The 27,367-nt window shown below is 37.0% G+C and overlaps 1 protein-coding gene across 7 annotated transcripts in view; it reads left to right on the top strand.

Moving 5' to 3' along the window:
• MACC1 (MET transcriptional regulator MACC1) overlaps positions 1–27,367 on the top strand; it is a 311,257-nt gene that overhangs the window by 214,200 nt on the left and 69,690 nt on the right. For 4 of the 7 annotated variants that reach the window (XM_045793074.2, XM_045793075.2, XM_045793076.2 and 1 more), the window contains one exon: positions 9,432–14,417. In XM_045793074.2, coding sequence (XP_045649030.2) covers positions 9,432–9,644 — 213 coding nt within the window. In that variant the 3' untranslated portion in view covers positions 9,645–14,417. Of the gene's footprint in view, positions 1–9,431; positions 14,418–27,367 lie in introns of those variants that run through there. The other 3 variants (XR_015723945.1, XM_045793073.2, XM_087860990.1) reach the window with 1 other exon arrangement.

Consider the following 27,367-nt stretch of genomic DNA (forward strand, 5'->3'; position numbering starts at 1 on the left):
AGTTCTGGGGCAGATACTAATACTATTTAAGATGTAGAGAGGCTAAGTAACCTGCTTAAACATAGATAGCTAGGAAGTCATGGAACCAAGTTTGGAGCATAGGCTTTGGCTTTGGGGTCCTTGTACTTTATTATACTCGGCCCACCCACGCCAAATCCACCGTGGTGGCTGAGTGGCAGATCCAGGTGTGGTCAGGACGGGGAAGTAAGGGACGCATTTCACTTTTTCTTTTCCTTTCTTCGAGCCATCATATGATACTACCAAAATTTGCCTTAGTATCTTTATTAAGCTTCAATCCAATTAAAGAATAGAGATTATTAGTAGTATGTCATATTTTTCTTGAGTACTTTTGGGCCATTTCTTATTCTTTTATAAGGTGAAAAAGAAAAGCTTCTCTCTGGGGGTGCCTGGGTGGCTCAGTTGGTTGGATGTCTGCTTTAGGCTCAGGTTATGATTGAGGGGTCCTGGGATGGAACCCCACATTGGGCTCTCTGCTCGGCAGGGAGCCTGATTCTCCCTCTTCCTCTGCCTGCCACTCTGCCTGCTGTGCTCTCTCTCTCTCTCCTTGTCAAATAAATAAATAAAATCTTTTTAAAAATAGTAAAAAAAGAAAAGCTTCTCTCTGGAGACTTCTGAAAATGTCACTTTTTGCACTATCTCCCTAAGTTATAAGAAATGTTACTCAACTTTTCTAATGAAATTGCATTTCCTATGTAAAAGCAAAGCAACAAAACTTGGAATCTGATTTTAAGGGAATATGTTTGTCAGAGTATTTCTTTTGAAAAGAAAATACATTTATGCTATACAGAGATGTTTAATATTGCCAAGGTTTTCCTGTGAAAGTTAATGAAAATTCATTGGAGTTTTTCTGAATTTATTTAGAGCTTTAATTCAAAAAACAGAAGCAATAGAATACTAGAAAAATAGCCTATTTTTAAAAAATTGGATTTTACTAGGGGAAATGTTGGGGATTTCAGGGCTAAGATATCCTCAGGCCTAAAATGAATACTCTTCACCTATCCTTCTGGGAATTAATAGTATATATGACACAGTTCCTTACAACTGTCTTCCATTGACCCCTGCCTAACAATAAAGAATATGCTCTCTCCATCTTATTCAATAAGGGCACTTATTTACCAAGGACACTAAAAGGTCACTTTTTTCCCTCTACCCCACTGGGCTCCACCTCAACTACAGGCACAAATAGGCCTGTCAAGACTGATTTCTTATCTGACCTGCCAGAATGGGCCATCCTAACTATGGAAGCCTAAGGAAGTCAACATTGCTAATTATAATATATTTTTATATCAGAAGCTACTCATCTATAGAGTTATGACTGGCATGGTGTGTTTATAAGTCTTTTTGTAGTCAACACTCAATCAGTGAGGATCTGATTTTCTGTTTTATCTTCTAGCTGTAACTTTGTCCCTCCTAATTTTTGACTGGCGGCTATGGTGTTCCAAGCACTTTATTGTAGGTCTAGATTTAAAATGACAAAGTAGGTATTCCTCAAACAGCTAATTTTATTTATTTTTATAGATGAATAAAAATTCTATATGGAATTCTTCCTACTTATTTAGTATCTTTCCTCTGAATCCTTACTCTCAGCATTTAATTCATCTGTACACTTAACGCATTTACTAGGACTATCAGTTCTCAGCATTGGAGCATTAGGAGCTACAAAAATCACGAACAGAATGAAAAATGTGACTTTTTTTTTGGTCTCTAAAGCCAAGTTTTATTTGGCTTGGGGATTGAGATAAACTTAATTTTTTTTTTTTTTTTTTTAAGAGAGGGAGAGAGGGAGTGATGGGCAGAGGAAAAAGGAGAGAGAATCTTAAGCAGGTTCCATGCCCAGTGCAGAGCCCCACATGGGGCTCGATTCCATGACCCTGAGATCATGACCTGAGCTGAAATCAAGGGTCAGTTGCTTAACCAACCAAGTCACCCAGGCACCCCAATATTTGAGTTGTTTTATTTTAAAGAAGTATATGTTTAGACGCTAAAATAAATGAAAATGAAAGTAGTAATAGTTGTTGCAATTTATTGCATGTTTACTGTGTGTCAGCTAACCATTATGAGCATTTTCTTTACCATATCTCATTTATTTTAACAAACTTTGTAAGGAAGACATTGCAACTATTCATTTTTTACAATATGCTAACTGAGAGCGAATGCATTTGTGTAAATTATCCAGAATCACATGGTTATTAAGTATATAACTGGGATCCAGACACAGATATGTTTTACATATAGTCCTATCCACTATGCATAATTGATGATAAGTCCTTTCAGAATTAACTAAATAAAAGAAGATCAAAGCGAGAAGGAGCTGTCAGCAGACTCATCTTAGTCCTGAAGGATGGATAGCATTTGAATAATTGGAGAGGATTGGAAAGGGATTTCAGTGCTTATGGATACCAGTGACTTCTAGAGACCACTGAGAGAATATGCAGGCTGGAGGGGAGAGCATTTCAGTAATTATTGGGAGATATGTTCAGAAATGTTGGTTAGAGATACATTTGTATTTGAAGTCGATAGAAAGAGTCTTTAATGACTGCCAGAGCATAGTGGTTAAGATTCCTGGTCTGGCAACTATCATATGATTTCTCTCATCTATGGAACATAAGAACTAGAATGATCAGTAGGGGAAGAAAGAGATAAAGAAAGGGGGGGTAATCAGAAGGGGGAATGAAACATGAGAGACTATGGACTATGAGAAACAAACTGAGGGCTACAGAGGGGAGGGGGGTGGGGGAATGGGATAGACCGGTGATGGGTAGTAAGGAGGGCACATACTGCATGGTGCACTGGGTGTTATACACAACTAATGAATCATCAAGCCTTACATCGAAAACCGGGGATGTACTGTATGGTGACTAACATAATATAATAAAAAATCATTATTAAAAAAAAAAAAAACCAAAAACAAAAAAACAAAAAAACAAACAAACAAAAAAAAGATTCCTGGTCTGGATTCCTGTTCCAACTCTATCATCTATTAACCCTAAGACCTTCAGCAAGTTACTGGACTTTTCTAGAAATATTTTTTTTTAATTGTAAAATGAGGTGAAAAATACTATCTTGCTCATTGGATATTTGGAGGAGTAAATGAAACAAGATAGATGAAATATTTGACAATGCTTTGCCCTTTGCAATAATTAAATACATATCTTCTGTTATTTTGACTAAGAGGTGAATTTGACAACTGTGTGACACTGAGTGATTTTGGAAAAGGAAATATAGTTATCTTTTAGTAAAATGGCTGAAAGTAACTATAGAAAGAATATAGATAAGGGAAAAGTCAGCAATGATTTCAAGGTTTCTTTTCTGAGAAACTGGCAGAATGGTAATGCATGGAAAAAATGAGGAAAAAAATCTTGGCTGGTCAGCTTTTTTTTTTTTTTTTTTTACCGGTTTAACAACATTGAATTTTTCTTGGAAAATATCTCTTGCAAAAGATAAAAGGAATGTCCTTGAACTCTTATGGTTTTCTGGCTCACACAGCAAGGCCTGGACTCTGCTTAGAGGTATGTGGCATTGTCCAGTTCTAGCCTTGGTACTCAAATGCATGGTTTGATGGGCTTTTATAGGAAGAGATACATTTATAATTTCTTAAAAAATGGGAAAGTGTTATATGGAAATTCATCTACCAGTGGTAAATTTTGTAGAATAATTGCTCAATTCTTCATTGTTTGTGCTAGAGATTTGACACAGTGACATAATATTTAGATTATCATTGTCTATTTTGTACAATACTATGATGCTTGTTGCTGCCATCTTTAATTCCAAAAGATACTCCATTTTTTGAAATTATGAGATTAAAAAAATCACATCATAGTGGAATTCATCATTGTATTCATATGATCTTTGGTTTAATTCTACCTTATATGTCTTATTACACACTGAAAATCAAATAGAAATAATAATCATATTATTAAATATTATAAAGTTTAAATATTATAAAGATATCTTAAAATGGATTTAGAGACACCAATGTTTGATTTAGATTTTAGATTTTCTTTATTAAGGTTTATTTTGAGGGGTCCCAAACAACCAGGAATTTTAGAAAACCAGAATCCAGCTAAGTATAAGATGTAAATCAGCATTTATTAAAATTGCTTAACATTGAAATAAATCCGTGGCTATACTTTAATGAAATCACCTTGGATTTATAGCTAAGTGACCTGACCTCTCGTTCTGGTTAGTGAGTGAGTTAGTGATTTAGTGAGAATGGCTTGTCCAGTAGGTTCTCCTAAGATGTTAGACTATTCTCAGTAGAAACAAGCAAGGAGTGAGTCCTCTACCTTCCTCTGGCTTATGCTTGATCCCTGGTGCTCCAAGTGGTTATTCCTAGAGGAAACAGCTGGCTGTACCCAAAGAGACTTTTCCAAGAAAATCTTATATCACGTTTTAACCAAGTACCATCTCCCTTCTGAAGAAATAGGGACCCCTTGATATGTTAGCCTCCTTTCTTTTCAGAAGATAATGTAGCCTCATTTTCAACAATATTTAGGCAGTTACCAATTACAGGTGATAGAAGGCCCACTTTTGGATATTGTAGATGATGTACTGAATATAGAACACATGTAATAATCATTAATAAAGCACATTTGCCTTAATAGTTCTTCAGCTAATTATACTTAAAATGAAACATTGCTCCTAGAGTTTTATGAGGAAAGTAGGTGGGTTATGAATCTTTTAATGTGGTAAAATGTAATTATCCAAATGTAGTTAACCAATTGCATTCTTTATGCTATTCATGTTTTATGAGCTAAAAAAAGACATGGAATGCTGTGCTCAGATCTGAATTGCTTTTATTCATGTTGCATTTCATTATCTAGAGCATTATCTAATGAGTCTTACTGGCTTCTGGGATTAAGCACTCTAAATTTGGAAAACTATTTTTTAAATCTCTATTCCTGTTTCATTTCTTTTAACATCTCACTACTTCTTTTATTGCTCTTTTACCTTTTTCTTTGTCCTTTAATACCTGGAAGATAAACCAAAGACAGAATTCTTTTACACAAATGCTAGGACTTTGGAAACTCCTAATCTTCACATAATGAAGTTAACCTTAAAAAAGTCTAAGAGTAGAGGAGTAAGAATGAAGCCTGTGTGTCAAATAATTGTGACAGAGATGAGAAAGCTGAGAGAACTTGTTTTGTGGCTAAGAATAATTCCACAAGAACAAACTCTCAGGAGCATGCTCTCCTTTTGATTTGTCTAAGCATTAGTGCAGAGATTCTGCATATCACCCCTTAAATCATAACACTGAACAAGAGCGGAAGAACTATTTCAGTGGAAGAACTATTTCAAACCACTGAGGAGATATAAGATAATATAAACCTGGAAGAGGACTTAGCAATCCACAATCACTTCCAGCTTTTGGAAGACTTAGGTCATCCTGGAAAGAAAATTGTTTATTCTACTTATTTTATTCATTCAAACATTTCCAGAAAAAAATGACTTCATTTTATCTTTAATGATTACAGAGCTGAGAATACTTTGTGGCATTTAATGTGTATTTTTGGACACAATTTCATAAAGTCTGTAGTTAAATTAATGTATGCAAGTTTCCCCTCGTGTCTTTGCCTTTGATAGCATATGTTCACTTGCTGAGCAGGGAAAGTAGAATGACATAGAAAGAAGTGCTGAAGAAATAAAAGTGTAAATATTTAAGGACTTGAGTCAAATATCATATAGCTATGCCCCAAAGGACAACAACTGATTATTTATTGCATTGATGAAGGCTGGACTTTTGTCATGCTTTATATGGCATGTACACCTTTGTAAGGTGTAAAAACTGCTTACATTGATGATTGTAACCTCTTCATGTGGTGTCACTGAACACCGAGTTGGGAGGCTATATGAACAACAGCTTCTGAGAAGCTGCTGTGAACTGAATGTCCTTTTTGGGATGTTATCAGTCCTTGACTTTTGCACCATGAAATACCCTGCTTCATTTTCTATTACTCTGACACCAGGTTCTCTCCATCTCTTTATTGCTCCTATTTCTTATTTGTGATCCCTAACTGTAGACTTAATTGAAGGTTAAATTTTCCATCTCTTCATTTTCTTCCCTGGCATTTTCCTCCACTCTCATGCTTTCATCATCACTTTAGCATGAATGATGCTAAACTCTTGGCTGCTCCCTGGAGGTCATATCTCTATTCTAATATCTTACTGAAGCTAGGGATACTCCCTCCTTCACCTCATATGCAGTAGGGTTAAAGCTGTATTCCTTATCTTTCTTTCTTCCCAAAATTACCCATTCATATCCTATTAAAAATTATTAAATGCAAGCTATATGCCAGACACTTCAGGAGGTGCTTTGGACATAAACCTGGAAATTATTATCTATATTTTATAGAGTGCAAAATATAAAGCTCAGATACTTTGATTGATTTACTCAAATTGACCTGTCCAACAAGGGAATGTACCTCAGACGTCAACCCAGGACTCTGACACCAAAACCCATCTTTCTTTCTATTACACCGTAATGCTTCTCAGTCAATGGAACTATCATTTTTTATTACACTAAATGAAAATATGAAAGTAATTCTTTGAGTTTTTCTTAAATATTTGTAGCGACCAAATCCTGTCTATTCATACATTGTTTGAACGAGTATCTATCTCCCTTCTATGCTAAGAGCTTCTAAAAGCAAGCCATGCAATAGTCATCATTTTATTCCTTTCTGTAGCAAAATTCTTTCTGTAGTGGTAGCTGCTCAAAAATTCTTGATTTAATAAGTGAAATAATTAATTAACGAACAACAATGTATTTTGAATATATTCATTGTATTTGAGCTACAATAGTGTTTCTCTGTCATCTCTGTTGAGAGCCATGAATGATGTTTTATATAGCAGATCAGATTTTGCACTGAAGAAATATTCAGATTTAGTTTGCTGCAAAGAGAAACAAAAATGGAATGCAATATATACTAATTTTAGTATAAATCATGAAGTTTACCATGGCCCTAGTGTTTTCAGCCCAGAGCTATTTTACCCATTTCTATGTAGCTTACGGATTAGACTCCAGAGAATCCCCAATGAGTTTAAAGCCATATCCCTCCTTGCTTTTCTGACAAATTCAGAGTAGTCCTGGGGAGTCCTTTTACGCTTTCAGATGTCTTAATTAGGGTCCAGGCTCAGAAATCTCTCCAAATTTCTCTGAACTGAAAGAGCTGACTGAAATGTTCTATCAGTAAAAATTGCCAAATGTGAGCGTTATATGGCTCTCTGCATTATTGAGTAGATAAATGTATCACTGGACTCCTTCTGAATCTGTAGTTTCCAATTCCTGCATCACGCGGGTGTATTTCCTGCTTCAGACAGCACCAAGGGGCTGCTGCATGATTAAATATGCCTCAGGGCTTTTCTACACATAGCAGTCCACCATGCTGCAGCAAGATATGTGATGCAGAGTTTTCTACCAGGAAAAGCAGTGCAGCCATTTTGGCTGCCCCTATGAAGTTGCTCTGACTCTGCACACGTAATAGTGCACAACCTGAAAATTAGCACTGCGATTTTTTTAAAAGACATCTGTTTTTTTTGATACTGTGCCATCATCTTGGTACCGAAATGTTCCCAGTTGCTATTTATCATAAAATATCTTCAAATACATCTTTTATCATTCACTTACTAAGGGATTTAGCATAAAATCTTAGAAGCCTTTGTCCAGAAACATCATTATTTTAAACAACATATGACAAGTTGAAAAAGAATGTGCCACTAGTTGAGCATCAGGGAATTTTAAATGAATGCGACATAGAATACAGGTTTCAAAGCTTTTACAGAGGGTTAGTATACGCTCACCACAAAATAATCTTCTTGTTTAGTGCATCTTTGCATTTGAGCAGTGACAGGCAAGATTGAATCTGGCAAAAAAGGCTCTGTTAACATGCCTTAACTCATCTTCCATTGCTGAGCTATTAGTGGTGACCAGCAATTGGGAGGTTTGGTTTCAAAGTGAGTATTCAGAAAAATAGATGAGAGAACACTTCATTCACAGTCAATCAGTGATGGAAGATACAGTTCTTTATAAACCCGGTTGGAGAGGGTAAAGCTTACATACAAAAATCTGGAACCATTTGGGACGATGCATCATGACCACCTGGACATGGTATAACTTTGATAATTACTTTTCATTCAGTACCTTGAAGAATCAAGCTTTGTTAAGAGAGATGAAGATATGAGTGTTTGTGGTTTCTCAGGAATACCAGTTTGGACAAATAACATCAAACTGTCTTTTGAGTTCAATGCCTAGCCTGTTATGTAGATTAAATTGAAACACAATGAAACTCCTTATTTAGGTCTTTCATTCTTTTAATTTCAGTTGTAGAGTATATGAGGCTATCAAAGCAGGGTAAAAAATTATATCCCAAGGCCCTACTTCATGTGCTATTACTGTTATGGAGGCTCTGTTTTAAGAGGGCAACTCTGCATAACATTGAGCTCACAGTTTGTGTTCCTGCATTTTGCAAGTGATAAAATCACAATTGAATGAGTTTAGTGAACCCAGATAAGTGGCAGGTAATAAAGCTTATATTCCAAATATTCCAATTATAAGTGCTTGGTTCATTTGTCATTTTCTTAGAGAAAATTTATTTTAAGCTGTTTGTGTTTCTGTGTGTGTGTGTGTGTGTGTGTGTGTGTGTGTGTGTGTGTATTCTACAGTTTGTCCTATTTGTTCAGCCTTTGTCTTTATTCTCCCTGAGCCTGGTTGCCTTGGTTACCATTACATACATGCTTGAACATGAAGTTGCTCTTTGACGTACATTTATTTCTATGGAAACAATGATGTCATTGGCATGGAAAGCATAATGAAGTATGGAATATTGATCTTTCTTTTGGTATTAAGTGATTCATTAATTTTTTTTTTAAATTAAAGAACTGTATTTTTCCTTTCCTTTTGACTTGATCATGAGGGTGCATTTTTCCTTGTTTATAAACTTGCTCAAATAAACTGATATACTTGAAGAATTAAATACACTATATAGCTCCTTCTCTGATATGTGGTGTCATAAAGCTCACCACAAATACTATTACAATGAAAGAATCATTACTTTTACCTTCAAAGTCTCTCAGAGAGTGAGAAGTTTATCTTGGTAATATCTCAATATGAAAAAATTGTGCAAGGAATTTTATATTCAGATCAAGGCAATGAACAATGTTTAGATGATGGATCAAGAAAAAAAGAGGCCCTGCTTGTAGTTATTATTTTAAAAATCTCTAGGTTTAGAAACACAAGGATATAAGAGCAAAGTGATAGTTATTAAAACGTGTTTTTCATGACATTAAGTAAATCCAAGCATAATTGGTATTCCATTTTTTTATGTCTTAAGAGGCTTTTAAAACTTTTTTTTAAAGCATTTATTTTTTCTCTGTTTTACTTCCACACTACTCCAGTCTAATTTTTTTCGTTATAGATGATGTGGAAACCTGCCTATGATTTTCTCTATACTTGGGGTGCTCACTACGGAAACAGCTACAGAGACGTGTTACAAGACCTTCAATCAGCTTTGGATAGAATGAAAAACCCTGTGACCAAACAGTGGCGAGATTTAACTGGAGCTTTAATACTAATACATTCCTTAGAGCTTTTGAGAGCAGCTGCATTCTCTACTTCTGATGAAGCATAAAAATGAAGGGTATGTTCCGGGAAGGAAGGGAGAATGGTAGGGGGAAAATTGTGTGTGTGTGTGTGTGTGTGTGTGTGTGTGTGTGTGCGTGCGCGCGCAAAGAATCTCAGAGAAGTATTACTTATTTTTTTCAAGTTTAAAAAAGTTTTGTTTTTTTTTTTCTGGTGAAAGCACAGCTTAACACAAAATCCAAGGATAGGTTTTATCATCAAACGTGTGTTTTTACATGTGTTTCAAATGCAAACGTTAGCTGTTTTGTTGTTGAGAAAGGAAAATAAAACCCTCTGTCTCTTACCAAGTTATTTTTAATTTCTTTAAGTTAAAACAAATGACTGTTAGCATAATTACATCATACAGATACCCAGATAAACTAGAGGCTCCCAGGGCGAACACTGGAGTTTTACCATTAGGCAGGTCGAGAGAGAGGAGAAGCAAACGCATACTCTGTGGACAGGCACAGGGCTACAGGCTTTCTATATTTGATCTCTTTTATTTCTCCGTGGAGTTTGCTAACATTCTTCCCATTTTTTATCTGAAGAGACTAAGGACTGGAGAGCACACTCAGGGCTATATAGCCAATGTGAAGTAAGTTTTCTGTCTGCAAAACCTGGTTTTATTTATTTTTCTAAAAAACATAGCACACAACAAAATAGTAAAATTCAAAAATGCATATTAAAACTTATAGGGACAGGGTAGCTCCTTCATCTTCAGTGACACTTGCTGTACTTTTCCACCATCTTTTGAAAGACTGCCAGAAGGAGATATGACTTATCATCAGAAATCTATTGTCTGCATCCATGGACTATAGTTTTCACCATCTTCCAGCATCTTGGGACAGAGCTAATCCTGATGAACTTGGACTTTTTCTTCAGGATCATAGTGCGAAGTAGTTCTTGAACTCACAGGGACTTTTAATAAGAAGAATTAGTTTTAGAAACCTGATTTTTCACTGTTGAGTGTAGCAGTCCTAACCACCAAAAACACTGATCTGTGTGTGAATGCTCATGTAAACACATGTATTTGTGTGTGTGTGTGTGTTTACCAGAGCGTTTCATAAAGCTTTGGGAAAACAGAGACTACGTAGGAATTTAGACCAGTACAAATGCTAACTGCTGGTAGAGTTCACAAAAAGATGTTTGTGCTTACTCATATGTTAAATCCTTGGCCAGCAGCCAGCGCTGATATGTTTTGGATAGTCATTCATTTACTGTCAACTTACTCAAGAGAGGGAGTGTGTGTACCTGCTCTGTGGCAGCGCATAGATGCTTGAGGCTAACAGCGGAAGAGAGCATGACCCCTGACTTCAGTACTGCCAAGCGACAGAGAGGCAACAATTGAAAACGTTATACAGTTATATGTAAAATTGGATCTGTAATAAGAACTGCAAGGGGCAGGCTGAGATGTCAAGGGGCAGAGAAATGGAGGGCCATCTCTGGAACCTGAAGGATCAGCATATTTGCCCTGGGAAAGAAATGAGGAGCCTGAAGGAGGATCAGGCATTGCTTCTAGTCTGGGAGGGTAGAAGAGGTAGGTCCTCAATGCGCTGAAGCCCTCAGGCAGAAGGGGGGCTTAGGAGATGCAGGGAGCCAGTGGGAAGGGCCTGAAAGTGTGAAGGGGCAAAGGAAGGAAAGACACACCCTCAAAGGTATATGAGCTGAATAAGGATTTTGTTTGGGGATCCTGAATAAAACATGTCCATTTGGCTAAAACGTAAAAGTGAAATCTTTTTAGAGCTTTTAATACACCTACCCCGGGGTATTTGTTATGCTGGCAAAGGTAATTTGAATGAGGTTTAAGAACAATCTTTAAGGCTTTCAATATTTATATTTTGATAATAAGAGAACATAGCCTACTCAGGGAGTTATGTACACACATTCAAGGACAGAATTTATTTTAGTTGAAAATAAATTCAGAGAGAGGGGAAAAAAAAACCAGTGTGTAAGCTCAGGACACAATCATTTTTAGTGGTGATTTGGCTTTCTTTAGAACATTCTTGGAATCTTATTAACATGTCAGCAAACCAGAGAATTTCGGGAAGAGATAGTACGGAATTAATAACTGGGTTTTTCCAGGCTCCGAGATCTGAGAAGACAGAGATCTTGTTAGCTGATTAGGGTAGTAAGATTAAACAAATCACTTCAGGTTTACATCGCATCATGTGTTGTGACTGTGGCTGGGAAGTTTAAAAAGAGTTTAAAAAATGAAAAACATGAGGTCCAACTTAAGCATGAAGCAATGGCTTAAATATTAATATATACAAAGATATCTTATAGTCTTGTAACAAATCCTTCCAGAGGAATTTTAAACCCATGTCCAAACATTCTGTTCTTATAAATATATTCTAATATTTTTATAAATCATTTCTACTTTCCTGAATTTTATATTTTTCTTGCAATAATGGATTTCATAATCAGAAAAGATTAACTCAGTAATCACGAATTGCCTTTAATATTTGGCAGCAAATCAAGGGAATTAATAAGGCACTTAAATCCCATCCTTGACATCATTAAAAGCATCAAAAGCCATTAATCTAAAACTTCTTTAAGCATTTCAGAAGTGGAAATATCATAGATAGTTCTTTCAGTACCTCAGGCTTTTACTCTAATGATGCATTAGGATGAGATTTTAGTTCACTGCTCAGCTTGCAGTGTAACAATTTTTCTACATAAGTCACAGATCCTCCACTTCCTCTCTTAAAGCCTTAATATGAAGGCCAATTAAGGAGGGGCATGCGAGAGCAGATAATTAACTGTTCATACCAGTAATGAATACAGCACTCTTTCATGTACTGTAATGTAGAAAATACCATATGAAGTTTTGACCTTGAAGATGATGAGACTTCTGGAAGGAGAAGCACGTACTACATGAATGGATGGCATTGGTCTAAGAAATGTCACTGCCAATAAACAGATTTGAATATGTGATATGAAAATACAATTGGAGGAAAAGGAAATACAATAGAGTATATTCAAATCCTACGATGCTGTAATTAGAAGGTTCAGAACTTGAATTTTCATAAGATGCTGCTATAAATTATATTTTCTGTAATTTTTTTAATGCCTAAGGAATATTTGAGGCAATATAAAGAAAAAGGAGAATAATGAAAAATTATGTGGCTAGAGGCTATTCTAATGAAAAAAACAGATATTTTTCCTTCTCATTCCCACATAATTTTCCCCTCTTCTATAAGAAGTTGTTTCGCATGTGCTGCTGTGTAGCTTCGTTAGTGAAGGTCCGAAGATCATATATTAGCATTATGCTAGGTGCAATTAACCCAAAGGCATTCTTCAGAATAAAATAATTATTGAAAGTTGGTTTCTTGCATGCATATTTATTAGCCCACAACCCAAAATAAAAAGTGACTATATACACACAGGAAACTTGAATTTGCACATATATAGCATCTGGTGTTTATCTCATATTCAGTATCAAGATTTCACTAAATGTACAAATTTGTGGCTTCTGCATGTATTTTTCACATTGATTTTCTCTTTATATATAGCTAGGCTTATGTAATCCAGAAGGTTTTAAACATAACAGCTTTGCAATTCTGAATAATAGTGTCAGTGCATATATGAGGGAGTGAGGATGGAGAGATCAGTACCGGATAATAATTAGCAAAGCAAAGGAGAGAATCCCAGAGCAAGCACTGTTGTAGTAGTGAATACAACAGGAATGGCTTCCTCTGCAAAACAGTAGTCTAGGAATTGAGAGCTGTGGCTTCTAATCTTTGCCTGTTAATTCCTAAGAGACTTTTGACCTGTCACCCAGCCTCCCGGGCTTCAGTTTTCCCATCCATAAAACGAAGGGCTTGAACTAGATATCCTCGGGTATATAAAGAGTAGGATATTTCATGGTTTTTTGTTTATTTGTTTTGCTATGCAGGAACAGAATGTGAACTAAGACTAATAATTTGAATACTAATGATCAAAATAATGTCCCCAATGTGTGAGGCACAGCACACACACACGAACATACTAAGCACTTTACAGCACTTCACACGATTACTCACATAACCTAGTGGAATTGCTTTTGCAGTGTGTACTGTTTTGAGTAGCTGAAAACCACCCAACTATTCAAACAGACTAGACAATGGTGTATGAGGGTGGCTTAAAAGGGCAGCAGCAGCTTTCCGAGCAGTTACCCGAAGCACACTGCCAAACACACTCCAGTCTCCCTGCAAGGCCTTAGACCAGGCAGCCTCTCCTGCAGGGAGTCTCCAATTTCAGTGGCAGCAGAATCCTGTGGAGAGCGGGCTGGAACACAGATTGCTGGGTCCCACCCCAAATTCCTGATTTAGCAGGTCTGTGGTGGTACCCAATACCCTGCATTCTGTTCCTGTAAGATGCAGATGCTGCTGGTCCAGGGACCCCACTTTGAGAACCAGTGAATTACAGTTTCCTTCCTTTCTCTAGAAATGAAAGAATCTTTGTTAAGCCAGAAAAACTTGCTTTTAGATAAACAAATTTTTATGTCATTCCATCAGAGAAATCATTTTTTTTTAAAGATTTTATTTATTTATTCGACAGAGATAGAGACAGCCAACGAGAGAGGGAACACAAGCAGGGGGAGTGGGAGAGGAAGAAGCAGGCTCATGGCGGAGGAGCCTGATGTGGGGGCTCGATCCCAGAACGCCGGGATCACGCCCTGAGCCGAAGGCAGACGCTTAACCGCTGTGCCACCCAGGCGCCCCCAGAGAAATCATTTTTAAATTATTTTAAAAAAACCAAAAATCATGCTATATGATAGCGCCATTTATTTATATAAAGTAAACTTTTCACAGTGAATTAATAAAAACCTTATTTCAAAATGATTATTTTGATTGAAAAGCTAATTGAAATAATTGAGACTCTGCATCTTGTTTGAATGTAAACACATTTGAGTAAAAATAGATTAATAATTTGAGATTAATAATTTCAATGCGTTAAGATGATTTTGCAAAATATATATAATGATTCACTTGTTTCTTTTGAGAAAATCTTTTTTTTACTGGCCCATCACTTGTTAAACTTCTTGTTCAATTTCTTTTCCCTACTGGGAAAAAATTTTTTTAACTAATATGATCAATACAACCATCTATATGCCTCACTTTCGTTTTTGAATTAGAAAATGATTATAGGCACTTATTAAATAAGGTAGCCAGATGTTCTCTTTCCAATGAGTAGTTCTGCATTTAAAGGGAAGGAGACTGAGAAGGGTGATGAACTGGCCAAGTTCATTTAAACTTTATGTATCATATCTCATCCTCTGCCATCATTTCCTTTATAAATTGTTCTTTGGGTAACTAGGAGGATCTACGACTTTTTCTTTTTTTCTGTTCATAAAAATATTTAAGACTGTCCTTTTGTGCCTAGAAGCAGATTTTTAAATGTTCCTAATATTTAGGTCTGCATTTCAACCCTTGGAATGTACTGGGACATTTAGCATATCCATATAAGTATGATTAGTACTTAAAAATCAAAACTTAGTTATGATGAAGTTACCAGTTTTACTTAAACTGATTCTGCCAAGCTCAATCTTTTCAACAGACTTTGGGATTGGCAAATTTGGTGTAATGTTGATCTTACACATATTAGGTTAAATGGCATAATAGAATTAGCTAACAAACTCCTTCTCAGAAAAATTCATTTTGTGGGAGGATAATACACTCTTTTACTCCCAGGAAATATGTACTCAGTGCTTACCCAGATACCTAAACATCACAGTGGGAAGAAAGGGAAGTGAAGAGGAGATTTAGAAAAGAGTTCGATTATGGTCTAAGAAAAGGAGACTATTCAGGGACAATGGAAACTTTGTCTTCCTCTCTTCCTGTTGTTTTTTTTTTTTTTAATGGAAAGTTTCTTCCTTCTTTCTCCTTATCTGATCAATAATAAGTTACAAATTAACTGCTGCTCGGTTTTCTCCAAGATAGATTTCACACTGCTTCAGACTGCTCTTTAAAACGACTAAGAAAGTTCAGCTAAAGCAAACACAGCAGTCCTATGTTAAGATGGTCATTTAGCAGGCTATCAGGAGGTGGTGTCAGAAAACCTGTTTCAAACCGGCTTAAGCACAAAGAATTTATTGTCCCCCCACATCTGAAAACTCTAGGGTAGTTTCAGGCATTACTGGATTCAGGGCTTGAAGGATGTGATCAAATTGCTTTTTTCTCCCGCCTCTCTGCCTTTGATTACATTGGTTTCGTCCGTGGGCTCCACACAAGCAGCCTAGCCGCTCTGGGCTATCCCCTCAGGGTTCAAGCTGGCTGAAGCACCTCCAGCCAAACATTTCCCATGTTCCAGATTCAGGCTGTTTTAGCTTTGTAATGTTTCCCAGAGTTCTCCTCACTGGATATTTCTGGTTAAGGTTGGCCTCAAGTGAAATTTGTGGAGTATCTGGAAGGTCACAGTAGAGCAGTAGCTACTGTGACTCTTGGAAGGTGGGTTTGGTTCAGGCCCCACTGCAGACCCTGACTTGGTGTGTTGGCGGGGTGGGGGTGGGGGGCAGCTGCCTGGCCTGCAGCTCCGGTTTCCCTAGGTTTTCTTTCTTTCTTCTCCTTCGTCCACAGCGAGAGCACCACTTATGTGGGTTATGCTCAGCAGCGAGGTTGCAGATTTGGAGTCAGGGAGAAAGCGGCAAAGGTGCCAGTGTCCGACACACTCAGATTTCAATTGTATCTGCTGTTCCCCAGGCCATGTCCATCTTTTCTTTCTTCCGGCCCGACCTATGACTTCAGGCTCAGCACCAAGACAGAAGAAGGAGCCAGCCAAGACCTTGACCAGCTCTCACAAATGTGGAAGGTCAAATCACCATAATAAATCCTTAGTGTACATTATAGCTGATAGTTTTGCTTTTCTGAGCAAACGCTGATTAATAGAGAGGACAAGAGAGTATTTCCTGATAACCTCCCAAGAATGGTCCCTTTGATTGGACCAATTTAGGTGTGGTGCTCATCCCTCAGCCAATCGCGGAAAGCTGTAACCAGTGGTCATTTGATTGGCCAGAACTGGTCGCAGGCTCCTCCTTTGACAATACCTCGGGAGCACCAGGTTTGGGAGTCATTGATCACCAGGTGAAATCGAAATGCTTTTGGAAATGGAAGGCGATGAATGTCGGGGAGGCCAACAGCAATTTTTCACCAATAATGTGAGGTGAGATTAATCTCTGCACTATTTCCTGTAGCAGGAAAACTTTCTCCTTCAGGTGTAAGTCAAGAAGCTAGTCATCTGAATCCTTCTTGTGAGACTGGTAATGGGTCTGCTTTTATAAACGAATGCACTAAATCAAATGCTAAGTAAATGGAATGTGACCAGAAGTATCTATCCTATATGTACGACTTTCTAAATTGCTGATGACACGACGGAGCCATTTAAAACCCCATCAAGGCTATGAGTTCGCCTGACCCAGGAGGTCCAGGGGCAGATCTTCTATTCCTTCTAATTGCTCACTCTCAAAGTAGGACCCATAACCTAGTAGAATCACCTCGCCAACTGCCAGTAGGAAGCTGATTAGGAGAGAGGGATAGAGGAGTTCCCAGAATGACTGGTTGATAAAACTGTAAAGTTAGAATTGGGTGGCATCACCTACCAGAGAAAAACAGTGTGGCAAAATCTTTTGAATATTCTCTGAATGCAATTATAAAAGCAAGCCCAAGGTCAGTGGTATTTCTATCTTTCTCGGCCATCTGACTTTTCATTGGAGACTTTTATCTCCTCTTTTGAATCAATAGCAACTTCTAAATGCTGCCCAAGGGGAAAGTAGAACAGCAATATGAACAAGGTGAATTAGATGATTCCAAGACATCAGTGAAAAAATGGGCCAAATGAAAAAAATACGCTGACAAAGGTGCTGTGCTTCTTTGTTTGTTCTTTTTTTAAAAAATAATTTTTTATTATGTTATGTTAGTCACCATACAGTATATCCTTAGTTTTTGATGTAGTGTTCCATGATTCATTATGTGCATATAATACCCAGTGCTCCATGCAATATGTGCCCCCCTTAATACCCACCACCAGCCTATCCCAACCTCCCACCCCTCTGAAGCCCTCAGTTTGTTTCCCAGAGTCCATAGTCTCTCATGGTTCATTCCCCCTTCTGTCTACCCCCCTTTCATTCTTCCCTTCCTTCTCCTACCGATCTCCCTGCTATTTCTTATGTTCCATAAATGAGTGAAATCATATATGATAATTGTCTTTCCCTGCTTGACTTATTTCACTTAGCATAATCTCCTCCAGTCCCATCCATGTTGCTGCAAATGTTGGGTAATCGTTCTTTCTGATGGCTGAGTAATATTCCATTGTATATATGGACCACGTCTTCTTAATCCAGTCATCTGTTGAAGGGCATCTCGGCTCCTTCCACAATTTAGCTATTGTGGACAATGCTGCTATGAACATTGGGGTGCATATGGCCCTTCTCTTCACTATGTCTGTATCTTTGGAAAACAGTGTGGAGGTCCCTTAAAAAGTTAAAAATTGAGCTACCCTATGATCTAGCAATTGCACTACTGGGTATTTACCCCAAACATACAGACATAGTGTGTGTTTGTTCTACATGCATACCAGCTTTTTTAAGATATAATTCCCATGATCATACAATTCACCCTGTCCCTTTTTAAGAACCCATAAACATTTTCTTTCTTGATATATAGTTCCTGTATAAACTGCATTCAGTTATATTCATAGTTTGTTCTGTGTGGAGAAATTCTCTTCGAGAGGGAATATCATAGGTTTCTGCTTTTCAGGGTGGAGTGGAATACTATGGGTTGTGGCAAAGTAAGAGATTAGCAGTCAAGGTTATTTGTGAGAAGACTAGGCGAGAGGACTTGATGTTACGTTCCTGGAGCCATTTTTAAGAGGTTTCACTGATAGTTCGGAAGAAAAAAAATCTAAAACCCTCCTTTCATGTTCTTAGAGAACCTTTGTGTTTTTTCAATTTTCATTGCTGAGAAGATTACTGTGTGCTTAGGGATGAATCCAAGTTTCCATGTGAGAGCTGCAAATGTGCTGCAAGTAATTATCCACCTGCCCTGGGTTCCTGCCTCCAGCAAGGTTCTAAATCTATCTTTAATGAGAGCTCTATTTTGACCACTTGGTATATTCTGTTTATCTACTAGTAAACTGTATTAATTTGCTAGCACTGCCATAACAAAGTACCACTGGCTGGGTGGCTCAAACAACAGGAATTTATTTTCTCACAATTCTGGAGGCTAGATCAAAGTTTCTGCAGCACTGGTTTCTTCTAGGACCATGAGGGAAGAAGGATCTGTTCCAGACCTCTCTCCTGGCTTAGAAATGGTTGTCTTCTCCTTATGTCTTCACAGGGTTTTACCTTGGTGCATGTGTCTGTGTCCCAATCTCTTCTTTTAAGGACACAAATCATATTAGATTAAGGCCCACCCTAGTGACCTCATTTTAATTTAATTACCTATGAAAGACCTTATTACCAAATACAATCACACTGCTTGGTGCTGAGGGTTAGGACTTCAACATATGAGTTTAGGGGCACAGTTAGCTCATAACAAAAATGATTCGGTCAATTTTTGTTTTTTATTTACTAAAAACTACCTGGTTCAAATGCATTTTTTTCTTTAAATTGTTTTTTTATTTATTAAGTTTTTTATTTTAATTCCAATATAGGTAACATACAGTGTGATATTAGTTTCAGGTATACAATATAGTGATTTGACTATTCTATACATTATTCACTACACAGCATGATTAAGTGTACATGATTAAGTAAACATAGGATAATCTTAATCCCCTTCATCTGTTTCACCCATGCCCCTACCTACCTTCCCTCTGATAACCATCAGTTTGTTCTCTAGAGTTAAGGGTCTGTTTCTTGGTTTGTCTCTCTTTCTTTTTTTCCTTTATTCATTTGTTTGGTTTCTTAAATTCCACATATGAGTGAAATTATATGGTATTTGTCCTTCTCTGATGACAAATTTTGCTTAGCATTATACTCTCTAGTTCCATCTGCGTTGTTGCAAATACCAGGATTTCATTCTTTTTTATGACTGAATAAAATTCCATGAGAGATATGTATCATATCTTCTTTATCCATTCATCTGTTTTTGGACACTTGGGTTGGTTCTATAATTTGACTTTATTGTGAATAATGCTGCTATAAGCATAAGGGTGCACATATCCTTTTGATTTAGTGTTTTTGTATTCTTTAAGTAAATATCCAGGAGTACAATTACTAGACCATAGTGTAGGTCTATTTTTAATTTTTTCAGAACCTCCATACTGTTTTCCAGAGTGACTGCACCAGCTTGCATTCCCACCAACACTGCAAGAGAAGTCTTTTTCTCCCCATCCTCACCAACACTTGTTGTTTCTTGTGTTTTTGATTTTAGCCATTCTGACAGGTGCAAAGTAATATCTCATTGTAGTTTGGATTTGTATTTCCCTGATGATGAGTGATGTTGAGTGTTTTTTCACATCTCTTGGCCATCTGGATGTCTTCCTTGGGGAAATGTCTGTTCATGTCTTCTGCCCATTTTTTAATTAGATTTGTTTTTTGGGTATTGAGTTGTATAAGTTCTTTATATATTTTGGATACTCATTTTTTATCAGATTTGTCATTTGCAGTCAGTAGGTTGCCTTTTAGGTTTGTTGATTGTTTCCTTCACTGTGCAGAAGTTTTTATTTTTATGTAGTCCCAGAAGTTGATTTTTGCTTATATTTCTCTTGCCTTAGCAGATATATCTAGAAAAATGTTGCTATGGCCAATGTCAGAGAAATTACTGCCTGTGTTCTCATCTAGGATTTTTATGGTTTCAGGTCACACATTTAGCTCTTTAAACCATTTTGAGTTTATTTTTTTGTATGGTGTGAGAAAGTGATCCAGTTTCATTCTTTAGCATGTAGCTGTCCAGTTTTCCCAACACCATGTATTGAAGAGACTATCTTTTTCCCATTGCATATTCTTACCTTTTTTGTTGAAGATTTCTTGACCATGTAATCTTGGGTTTGTTTCTGGGCTTTCTATCCTTTTCCATTGATTTAATGTCTATACTGTTTTGATTACTACAGCTTTGTAATATAACTTGAAGTCTGGAATTGTGATACCTCCAGTTTTGTTTTCCTTTTTCAAGAATGTCTTGGCTATTTGGGGTCTTTTATTATTCTGTACAAGTTTTAGGATTATTTGTTCTAGATCTGTGAAAAATGCTGTTGGAATTTTGATAGGGATTGCATTAAATCTGTAAATTGCTTTGGATAATATGGACATTTTAACAATATTTATTCTTCCAATCTATGAGTATGGATTATCTTTCCATTTGTTTGTGTCATCTTCATTTTCTTCATCAGTGTTTTATAGTTTTCAGAGTACAGGTCTTTCCTCATTGGTTAAATTTATTCCTAGGCATTTTATTATTTTTGGTTAAATTATAAATGGGATTGTTTTCTTAATTTCCCTTTCTGTGCTTCATTATTAGTGTCTAGAAAACCAATGGATTTCTGTACATTGATCTTATAGCCTGCAACTTTACTGAATTCATTTATCAGTTCTAATAGCTTTTTGGTGGCGTCTTCATGGTTTTCTATATATAGCATCATGTCATCAGCAAATAGTGAGTTTTACTTCTTCCTTACCAATTCGGATGCCTTTTATTCCTTTTTCTTCTCTGATTTCTGTGGCTAGTACTTCCAGTACTATATTGAATAAAAGTGGAGAGAGTAGATATCCTTGTGTTGTTCCTGACCTTGGGGGAAAATTTCTCAGCTTTTCCCCATTGAGTATGATATTAACATGGATTTTTCACATAAGGACTATATTATGTTGAGATATGTTCCCTCTAAACCTACTTTGTTGGTTTTTTTTTTTTTTCATGAATGGGTGTTATACTTTGTCAAATGCTTTTTTCTGAATCTATTAAAATGATTGTATGTTTTTTCCCTTATTGATGGGATGTATCACGTTGATTGATTTGCAAATATTGAATCACCCTGCATCCCAGAAATAAATCCCAATTGATCATGGTGAATGCTTTTTTTAATGTATTGTTGGTTTCAGTGTGCTAATATTATGTTGAGGATTTTTGCATCTATGTTCGTCAGAGATATTATTGTTCTCTTTTCTTGTAGTGTCTTTATTTGGTTTTGGTATCAGGGTAATGCTGGCCTCATAGAATGAATTTGGAAGTTTTCTTCCCTCTTCTATTTTTTGGAATAGTTTGAGAAGAATAGGTATTAATTAATTAATTAATTAATTTATTCATTCACTTATTGGAATTATTTCTTCTTTAAATATTCAGTAGAATTGGCCTTGAAGCCATGTGGTCATGGACTTTTTTTTGATGGAAGTTTTTTGATTACTGATTCAATTTCATTGCTGGTAAACAGTCTGTTTAATTTTCTATTTCTCCCTGATTAAATTTTGGGAGGTTGTATGTTTCTAGTAACATCTAGGTTGTCCTAGGCTGTCTAGTAACTTCTAGATTGTCCAATTTGTTGGCATATGATTTTTCATAATATTCTCTTATAATCAATTGTATTTCTGTGGTGTCAGTTGTTATTTCTCTTCTTTTACTTCTGATTTTGTTTGAGTCCTCTCTCTCTCTCTCTCTCTCTTTTTTTTTTTTTTATGAATGTGGCTATCAATTTTACTGATCTTTTCAAAGAACCAGCTCCTGCTTTCATTGATCTGTTCTATTGGTTTTTTTTTTTTTTTAATTTGTTTCACTTATTTATGCTCTAATCTTTATTATCTCCTTTCTACTGCTGGTTTTAGATTTTGTCTGTTCTTCTTTTTCTAGCTCCTTTACATGTAAGGTTAGGTTGTTCATTTGAGATTTTTCTTGCTTCTCAAGGGCCTGTATTGCTATAAACTTCCCTCTTAGAACAGCTTTGCTGCATTCCAAAATTTTTGGATTATTGTGTTTTCATTTTAATTTGTCTCCATGTATTTTTTATTTCCTTATTGATTGTTTGGCTTACCCATTCATGGTTTAGTAGCATGTTATTTAATCTTCATGTATTTGTGCCCTTCCCAGATTTTTTTTCTTGTGGTTGATTTGTACTTTCATAGCATTGTGGTCAGAAAAGATGCATGGAGTGACTTTGATCTTTTTGAGTTTGTTGAAACTTGTTTTGTGGATTAATATATAATTTATTCTGGAGAATATTACATGTGCACTTGAGAAGAATACATATTATACTGTTTTTGGATTGAATATTCTGAATATATCTGTTAAATCCATCTACTCCAATGTGTCATTCAAAGCCATTGTTTCCTTGTTGCTTTTCTGTTTGATGATCTGTCCATTGAGGTAAGTGGGGTGTTAAAGTCCCCTACCATTATTGTACTACTGTTGATTACTTCCTTTATATTTGTTGTTAACTGATTTAGGTATTTGGATGCTGTCATGTTGAGTGTGTATGTACTTATAATTGTAGATATTCTTGTTGAATTGACCCCTTAATCATTATATGGTGTCCTTCTTTCTCTCTTGTTACAGGCTTTGCTTAAAGTCTATTTTGTCCAATATAAGTATTGTTACTACAACTTTATTTTCACATCCATTTGCATGATAAATTGCTTCTTCATCTCTTCACTTTCAATTTGCATGTGTTGTTAGTTCTGAAATGAGCCTCTTATAGGCAGTATAGATGGGTCTTGTGGTTTTTTTTTAATCCATTCTCTCACCCTATGTCTTTTAATTAGGGCATTTATTCCATTTACATTCAAAGTAATTACGTATTTTTTGCCATTTTGTTACTTGTTTTAGGTTGTTTTTGTAGTTTTTCCCCATTCCTTTCTTTACTTGCTGTCTTCTCACATGACTAGTTAGCTTTCTTTAGTGATATACTTGGATTCCTTTCTCTTTATTTTTTGCATATCTATTACTGGTTTTTTATTTGTGGTTATCATTCAGTTTATGTATAACATCTTCTGCATATAGCAGTCTATATTAAGTTGATGGTCACTTATATTTGAATCCATTCTTTACTCTTCTCTTCCCCACATTTTAGGTATATGGTGTCATACTTCACATCCATTTATTTTGTGAGTCCCTTGACTGATTTTTATACATATACTTATGTTTACTGCTTTTCTGCTTCTACTTTCCTCAATCTTGCTTATGGTCTTTTCTTTCTACTAACAGAGATCCCTTTAACGTTTCTTGTATGGCTGGTTTTGTGGTCATGAATTCCTTTAACTTGTTTGTTTGGGAAACTATTTACCTCTCCTGCTATACTGAATGATAGCCTTACTGGTTAGAATATTCTTGACTACAGAGATTTTCCTTTCAGCACTTTGAATATATCATGCCACTGCCTTCTGGCTTGTGAAGTTTCTTCTGGAAAATCAGCAGATAGCCTTATGGGGTTTCCCTTGTATGTAACTGCTTTCAAAATTCTCTCTTTATCACTGCTTTTTGTCATCCTAATTACTATGTGTCTTGGTGTGCACTTCCTTGGGTTGATATTATTGGGAGATCTCTGTGCCTCCTGGATCTGGATTTCTCTTCTCTAGATTTGAGAAGTTTTCAGCTGTTATTTCTTGAAGAAAATTTTCTGCCCCCTTTTCTTTTTCTTCTCCTTCTGGGATGGCTAAGTCACTTTTTCCTTTAGTCCAGTCATCTGCAATGGGTCTTTTTACCAGTTGTGAGCAATGTTTGATCCCTGTAGTGGGCTAATCTGGGGACTCCTTGGCTTGAATTGAGTCAGACCAGGCATTTGCTAGAGATGCAGTAGCACCAAACTGCAAGGTGCTTTCCCTGTATTGTACCCCAAGAAGCTTTTGTTGGTGGGTGGGGCCTGTAGTCAGACCAGCTGTCTACCCCTAGCTCACTCCTGGGGCCTCCATCTGACTTGTGTATGTAGTTATCTTTCCCTCTGTCTATGGAGGAGTCACTTTGGAGTGGTGGTGCCCACTGTATGGGGCTGATTGCACACTGCCAGGCCTGTGATATCTGGCTCTGGTCAAGAGCATATTGTAGAGGGCAGATCCACTGAAGCACAGCAGGGGAGATGGGGGTGCAGCCTGGCATTAGCACTAGCAAGCTTTGTGTGCCCCAGATCCTCTGTGTGAGGGGTCTGCAGTGCCAGGATTGAAGTAGCCTGTCCACCTCTGTGGAAGCACAGCACAGCAGGGTGGGGCAACAAGGTGGCAGTGCTAACAAGCTTTAGATGTGCTTTGCATGAGGGGTCCTGCAGCACTGAGACTGAGACAGCCTGTCCAGAGGGGTAGATTAGCAGAAGCACAGCATGGGAAAGGGGCATTGGGTGGCAGTGCTAGCAAGTTAGGTATCAAGTCCCTCAGGTGGTCGTGTGTTTATGCTGGTGGGAGCATGGGTTGGGGAGAGAGAAATGATGCCTGTCAGTTTCTTTGTTCCTGGGGGAGTTCCCCAGAGATTTCTGTCCCTCCAGGCAGGTTCTGAAATTAATAAATAACTCTCTGTCCCATATACCCCAAGTGCCTTTCAAACTGCTAATTCTATGCTTTGTCTCCACAGACTGTTTGTTGTGCTCTTTTTCAGGGTGGGGACTGCTTTCTCTCACCCTCCCACTCTCCTCGAGCTAAGCCTGCTGATTTTTTAAAATTCCAAGTTTTAAGTCCCACTAGTTGTAAGAACTCATAAAATTCCTCCTTTCTGGTTTTCAAAGCCAAATGTTATGGGGGTTTGTCTTCCCCATAGGGGCTCCCTACTGTAGGAGTCTGTTTCTCTCCCTTCTCTGTGCCCCTAGCATTCCTTCCTCCCCTGGGCAGTCCTGGGAGTTTAGTTGCCAACCATGTCTCTGCCCTTCCTACCATCTTCCATGTGGCCTCTTCTCTACATTTAGTCATGAAATTTATTCTGCCTGTCTTTGCATCATTTTCTAGGTTATTTACACTGATGTGAGTGTTACCTAGTTGTATCTGTGAGACAGGGTGAGCCTAGGGTCTTCCTAGTATACCATTTTCCCCCAGAACCTTCTCAAATACATTTTAAACAATCCTGTAATGAGCTTTTTAGAAATTATGCTTCCTTGTTTCTCTATCACAGACAAATCATGGATATTTGAGAAATGATTGGTGCTCCAGAGCCACAGAATGAACAGAATTGTAGAGAGATGGCAGACTCTTGACCCCCCCCCAAAAAAAATGCTAGAAAGGTGGAACTCTTTCACGGCATTGTCTTTTTACCTCAGGCAAGATATAGCGTCTAACTCTATTTATTAGAACTAATGAAAAATATTGGTGTGGATAATATATGCTTGTAGAGAATTTCCCTTGGGTTTTCTTTGTTGTCACTAGAGGTTCTGAATGCTGTGGATAAAGTATGTTCTTTTGACAGGTGGAGAATATGAAGACAGTCTAAGAATAGGCTGAGTGTCATGGGTGGGGACTGTGATATAAATCTGGACTCTTTTATTTATTTGTTTATTTTTTTATGTGAACGTGGAGATGCCTGGGAAGGCAAATGTCTCTTATTGCGCAAACAGGAATAATAGAAAGCTTAGATCACCCAGAAAGCACACTGAGCAAATCTGGGAAATTTGTCTTGAACAGTGTGGTGGGTGGGGAAGAAAGACAGGATATGCTGGACTCCTGAGGGGAGCAAATAGATCATTCCGAACTGGGATTTGAGAGGAAGTAGAAAAATCTCCAACTGGAAACTGCAATTGGAGAGAGAAGCGTAAAAAAGTGTTCCCCAATCATCGTTTTTTTTTTAGAGTTCTTCTACTGCAGTTAGGGTAAACAACCTTCCCAGTTTGCCAAGGACAGAGGGGTTTCCTGAGAGTTGGGATTTTCGTTGTTGAAACCAGGAAAGTCCCAGGCAAACAGTTGGTCACTCCAGGTGCAAAACACTGGAAGTCACTGATAAAAAATAAAAGTGGCAACTGGGAAGGATAACACTTTGAAATCATTGTCTGGCATTTTGTACCATAACTCAAGTAATTATAGTAGTTAAACCCACGTTAACAAAGGGACAAGGGCTACTTTTATAGGTGAAGGGAGTCATGAGAAGTAGCAAGAAGGTGTTGCTAACTTGGAGACAAGTTGTTTTGTGAAAAAGACAAAACTTAAAGTAAATACAAGGTGCAAAAGATGATAGGGAGAGATACTGAGAGCAAATCTTGCTAATTAAAATTTTGGGTGAGGACCAGGCCTGATAAAACTCATGCCATTCTGATGTGAAGAATTTCTGTAAGTATGTCTATCTGTAAGTTTATTGCTCGGTTGCCAATTTTACTGACTACAAAACATTGAATTATTAATTTAATTCAGTCAAAAGAATACGTAGTAGTCAAACCAGTTGTGACTTTACTGGCAGGTTTATGGAAGGAGTATCTGCTAAAGTGGTTATTTTGATTTATGAAGACCAGTGTTAGGTGTGTTCATCTGCACATTGAATTTTAAACATAGAGAAGATGTGAAAAGCTTTTAAATGTCTACATGCAATTTTTGCAGAGTCTTTGGAAATCTTTCTCAGGGCTACATAGAACATGGCAGCAACTTAACATTGATGCAGTTATCAACCAACCTATCAATTAGCGTTTAAGGATCACCAATTTGTGCCAAGTCTGGCATCATATGCATGAACGATGATCCAAATAAATTTAGATGGGAATTGATTACTTTAATTATGGGATTCTAGTCAATGCCAGGCTCCTCTAATTTTTTTCTTTTTCTTCTTCTTCCTCCTCACCTTTCTCCTTCTCCTCTTTCCCTCTTCTTCTTTTTTCTCATTGACAAAATGAATGAAGTAGACCTGTTATTCTTAAAACAATACATGAAGTAACTAC

Source organism: Ursus americanus, chromosome 3 (genome assembly GCF_024610735.1).
Source record: "Ursus americanus isolate L20-20 chromosome 3, mUrsAme1.1.p, whole genome shotgun sequence".
NCBI classification, from domain to species: Eukaryota; Metazoa; Chordata; class Mammalia; order Carnivora; family Ursidae; genus Ursus; species Ursus americanus.